General features: G+C 45.7%; 1 protein-coding gene across 1 annotated transcript in view; it reads right to left on the minus strand.

The window, feature by feature from the left end:
• LOC125487962 (complement C1q-like protein 3) overlaps positions 1-4,593 on the minus strand; it is a 7,260-nt gene extending 2,667 nt beyond the window's left edge. The window contains exons 1-2 of the mRNA XM_048620679.1: positions 4,462-4,593; positions 479-559 (exon numbers count right to left, since the gene is read on the minus strand). Coding sequence (XP_048476636.1) covers positions 479-559; positions 4,462-4,479 — 99 coding nt within the window. The 5' untranslated portion in view covers positions 4,480-4,593. The remainder of the gene's footprint in view (positions 1-478; positions 560-4,461) is intronic.
• Between the last annotated feature and the right edge of the window lie 1,034 nt (positions 4,594-5,627).

A 5,627-nucleotide genomic window follows, 5' to 3' on the forward strand; every position in this document is an offset into this window, starting at 1 on the left:
CCGACAGTGCGGCGTTCCCTCAGCACTGACCCTCCGACAGTGCGGCGCTCCCTCAGCACTGACCTTCCGACAGTGCCCACTCCCTCAGCACTGACCCTCCGACAGTGCGGCGCTCCCTCAGCACTGACCCTCCGACAGTGCCCACTCCCTCAGCACTGACCCTCCGACAGTGCGGCGTTCCCTCAGCACTGACCCTCTGACAGTGTGTGCTGTCTTTGTGATCAATATACTGGGAGATGCAGGTCCCTCTGCACTGCATCTCTCTCTGTCTCTCTCTGTCCTTTTAAAACACTGTGTTGTTTCGCTCTCCTTCCTGTTCCTAGGATGTCCACTTTGTCCTGGTCTGCACCATACTGAGCCCCTGTTCTGCCATTGAGAGACGCAGTGTGTGTACTTGCTGGCCCTGGACACAACTTTGCTAATATCAGAGGCAGAGGGTGCAGGCTCCATCATGATCCAGTCTAAAGCAGACACTTACCTCTGAGAGGCCTGTACAGTTCCCAGAGGGTGAGGCACCACGGCTGAAGACGTGACAGGGGACTAGAAACAGCCACATCACCTGATTTGAAACAGAGTAACAGAGCACACTGTGATAATATCCCTGTCACAGTCCAACCCCATATCCCTGACAGACCCAGAGGCTCATATCCCTCTAAACCCTTCCTATCCATGTACCCATCCAGATGCTTTTTAAATGTTGTAATTGTACCAGCCTCCACCACTTCCTCTGGCAGCTCGTTCCATACACACACCACCCTCTGCATAAAAAAGTTGCCCCCAGGTCCCTTTTAAATCTTTCCCCTCTCACCTTAAAGTTTTGGACTCCCCCCTACCCTTGGGAAAAGACCTTGACTATTTACCCTATCCATGCCCCTCATGATTTTATAAACCTCTATAAGGTCACCCCTCAGCCTCCGTCACGCCAGGGAAAATAGCCCCAGCCTATTCAGCCTCTCCCTGTAGCTCAAATCTTCCAGTCTCAGTAACATGCTTGTACAGGGGGTACTGTTATCATGCGTGTTCCAGCAATGTGAGTTAGTGGTCATGTGATTGACGAATAGGGGAACGCTATTTCTAAAACGCTAATTTGTTTCGGCTATAACATGATTGCATCTGTGCACAGAGGAGTACGCAACAACATCATGTGGCATTTCCTCCCAACGTAAAAAAATAAATTAACGATGAAGGCTACAACTCATAACAAATTCTCAGTTTGGATGAGACAGGTTTATACTGGAAGTGAATGCCACCAAGAACCTACATTTCTATGAATGAAGCACATGCTCCAGGCTTTAAGGTGGCAAAGGATCATATGACTGTGCTGCTGGGTGCCAATGCCATTGGAGAATTAAAGCTTAAGGCTGTGGTGTACCACTCTGCCAACCCATGAGCCTTGAAAGGTTACCTTAAGCCTACTCTAGGTCGAGCAAAACAGGTTGGATGACAGGGCAATTTTTTTCTGACCTTATTGTTGATGTTTTTGGAGATGTTTTTAGAAAGTATTGCAGGAAAGAAAATGTGGATTTCAAGATTCTCCTCATCCTGGATAATGTGCCAAGCCATCCTCCCACCATTGGTGAGCTTTCTGAAAACATCAAAGTGCTATTTCTACCCCCAAACACAACCTCTCTCCTTCCACCCATGGACCAGGATGCAATAGCAGCTTTTAAAGTTTGTTATTTAAGGCGCACATTTAAGAGGCCGATTGCAGCCACTGAGGGGCTTAGGGACAATGTTCTTCAATCTTGGAAAAGACTTAACATCACGAATGTAATTGACATTATTTGTGGAAGCCTGGGGTGATGTCAGTAAGGACTGCTTGCATGCTGTTTGGCAGAAGCTTCTCCCAGATTTTTCCCAAGATTTTAAAGGCTTTGATCCATCAGAGGAGCTCCCAAGAATTAAAGAACATTGTGTTGATCTTGCAAAGCAAGTTGGATGTGAAGAAGTGGAGAGTGAGGATGTTGAAGAGCTGCTTGAGTCCCACTGAGAAGGCCTCTCTACAGCTGACCTACAACAACTTGTTGCTGAGGGGGAAGATGAAGCTGGAGATGAAGATGATGAAGTCCAGGATGCAGCACCACATGACCATTCCACTTCTGTTTTGTTTTCTATGCTGAGGGAAATTGAGAAGCAGTTGCAGCTGTTAGAGGACAACGATTACAATGCAGAAAGCTGCAGGGTAGCAGTTTGTGGAATAAGATCTTATTTGGCACCTATGAACAGCTTCTTCAAGGAAGAGGAAAAAGAGCAAAGCAGCAAAAACTGGACGTCTATTTTAAGCCAATCCCCAAGAAACAGTCAGAAGACAATGAGGCACAGCCATTCACTTCTGAATTAACCATTTTTCACCCTAACCCTGCAACCACAACTGTACCTGAAGGTGATGATGATGCTGATGACCCTCAGCTCCTGCATTAACAGCACAGCAACCTCAGAACTTCCTCCCCTATCAAGTACTCTTAACATTTTTTTCAAGACAAGGTGTTATTATTCATTATTAGATATGAATTAAACATTTATTCAAACCGTGCGATCCTTTGTGTTAGGCTTTTGAGTGATTTTTGAATGATATTTTTTGGTGGTCTGACCCTATCCCACTTTTCCCATTGGCCCCGTTATTTCCGTAGTGCAATTTTCTATAATGCAGTGCTGCGCTAGAACAGAGCTATTGCATTATAGCAGAACCCACTATAAATCTTTTCTGAACACTTTGGAGTTTTCATCCTTCCTATAGCATGGAGACCAGAATTGCACACAATATTCCAAAAGTGGCCCTAACCAATGTCCTGTACAGGCGTAACATGACCCTCCCAACTCCTATACTCAATGCACTGACCAATAAAGGCGAGCGTACCAAACACCTTCTTCACCGCCCTGTCTACCTGCCACTCCACTTTCAAGGAACTATGAACCTGCTCCCCAAGGTCTCTTTGTTCAGCAACACTCCCCAGGACCTTACCATTAAGTGTATAAGTCCTGCCCTGATGTGCCTTTCCAAAATGCAGCACCTCACATTTATCTAAATTAAACTCCATCTGACGCTCCTCAGCCCATTGGCCCATCTGATCGAGATCCCGTTGTACTCTGAAGTAACCTTCACTGTCCATTACACCTTCAATATTGGTGTCATCTGCAAACTTACTAACCATACCTCCTATGTTCACATCCAAATCATTTATATAAATGACAAAAAGCAGTGGAACCAGCACTGATCCCTGTGGCATACCGCTGGTCACAGGCCTCCAGTCCGAAACACAACCCTCCCCGCCACCCTCTGTCTCCTACCTTCGAGCCAATTCCGTTTCCAAATGGCTAGCTCCTCCTGTATTCCATGTGATCTAACCTTGCCAACCAGTCTACCATGAGGAACCTTGTCAAACACCTTACTGAAGTCCATATAGATCACATCTACCAGTCTGCCCTCATCAATCCTCTTCATTACATCTTCAAAAAACTCAATCAAATTCGTGAGACACGATTTCCCACGTTGATTATCCCTAGTCAGTCCTTGCTTTTCCAAATACATGTAAATCCTATCCCTCAGGATTCCCCCCAATAACTTGCCCACTACCAATGTCAGGCTCACTGCTCTATAATTTCCTGGCTTTTCCTTACAGCCTTTCTTAAACAGTGGCACCACATTAGCCACCCTCCAGTCTTCCAGCACCTCACCTGTGGTTATCGATGATACAAATATCTCAGAGATGGGCCCAGCAATCACTTCCCTCACTTCCCACAGAGTTCTAGGGTAAACCTGATCAGGTCCCAGGGATTTATCCACTTTTATACGTTTTAAGATGTCCAGCACCTCCTCCTCTGTAATATGGACATTTTTCAAGATATTGCTATTTATTTCCCCACGTTCTCTAGCTTCCATATCCTTCCCCATAGGAAGCACTGATGCAAAATACTCATTTAGTATCTCCCTGATCTCCTGTGGTTCCACACATAGGGGGCTTTGCTGATCTTTAAGGGGCTGTATTCTCTCCCTTGTTACTTTTTTATCCTTAATGTATTTGTAGAATCCCTTTGGATTCTCCTTAACCCTATTTACCAAAGCTATCTCATGTCCCCTTTTTACCCTCCTGATTTCCCTCTTGAGTGTACTCCTACTGCTTTTATACTGTAATGATTCATTTGATCCCTGCTGTCTATGCCTGACATATGCTTCCTACTTTTTCTTGACCGGAGCCTCAATTTCTCTAAACATCCAGCATCCCCTATACCTACCAGCCTGGCCCTTCACCCTAACAGGAACATATTGTCTCTGGACTCTTGTTATCCCATTTCTGAAGGCTTCCCATTTTCCAGCTGCCCCTTTACCTGCGAACATCCACTACCATCAGCTTTTGAAAGTTCTTGCCTAATACCGTCAAAATTGGCCTTCCTCCAATTTAGAACTTTAACTTTTAGATCCGGTCTATCCTTTTTCATATTTCAAATTGAACAAACTTGTACCTTTCTCATATCTGCCATTGTTCCCTGAGTGAGGTTTCAGGAATAAAGGCTCCCAGTCGCTGTAGCTGAGTTTCGATGCAGGCTAGAGCAGTCTCCGAATGGAAAGACAGAGCGAGAGAACGATGGAGAGAGATACACAGAGAGAGAGAGAGAGAGAGAAGACAAGACTGATGATGGGAGCAAAGTCCACAGTTCAGACCAGGCAGCCAACCAGAACAGAACAATGAGTCACCAAATGGTCCTGGACCAGGACACCACTCGGTCCATTAACTGTGTGCCGGCCTTCGCTGGATCCAATCCCATTGGCCCACTCACCCACCATAACCTCAAATCACTGAGAAGCTTTACTCTCCAGCTGGTACAGCTCCCTCTACCCTGTCCCCCCATCAAACACTCCCAGGACAGGGTCAGCACGGGGTTAGATACAGAGTAAAGCTCCCTCTACACTGTCCCCCCTCCATCAAACAGCCCCAGGGCAGGGACAGCACGGGGTTAGATACAGAGTAAAGCTCCCTCTACACTGTCCCCCATCAAACACTCCCAGGACAGGGACAGCATGGGGTTAGGTACAGAGTAAAGCTCCCTCTACACTGTCCCCCCATCAAACACTCCCAGGACAGGGACAGCATGGGGTTAGATACAGAGTAAAGCTCTCTTGACAGTTTTGAAAAGGGAACATTAAGAAGGTGTCAGGGACAAATTGACTGAGGTGGTTGAAGGTAATAATTGTAAACACAAGGCTGTAAGTAGGTAATGGACAGTATTTAAAGAACCACTCTGCCACTTACAGTAAATGTAATGGTCTTTTGAGCTGCACAGTCTCCAAAAGGGTTACAATAGTGGTTGACAAAGGAAGTTTGAGATTGTGTAAGATTAACAGAAACGCCTTATGAAGTTGCCTGAAATAGTAGCAATTTTGTAGATTTCGGAAGATTTGTGGAGTACAACAAAGGTAGACCAAAAATCTGAAAGGGGGTAGGAAGATCAGAATACAAATATCATTGAGCAATAACAGATAAACATGGACTGTGAAAGCTTCTGGAGGTATGTAAAAGTGAGTCGCTTAGCTAAGTGTTTCTCCATTACAGGAAGGGCAGGAGATTTTATAATGGGGAATTTTATACAGGCAGCATGGTGGGTCAGTGGTTAGCACTGCTATCTCACAG

This window comes from Rhincodon typus, chromosome 47 (genome assembly GCF_021869965.1).
Source record: "Rhincodon typus isolate 14 chromosome 47, sRhiTyp1.1, whole genome shotgun sequence".
NCBI lineage: Eukaryota > Metazoa > Chordata > Chondrichthyes > Orectolobiformes > Rhincodontidae > Rhincodon > Rhincodon typus.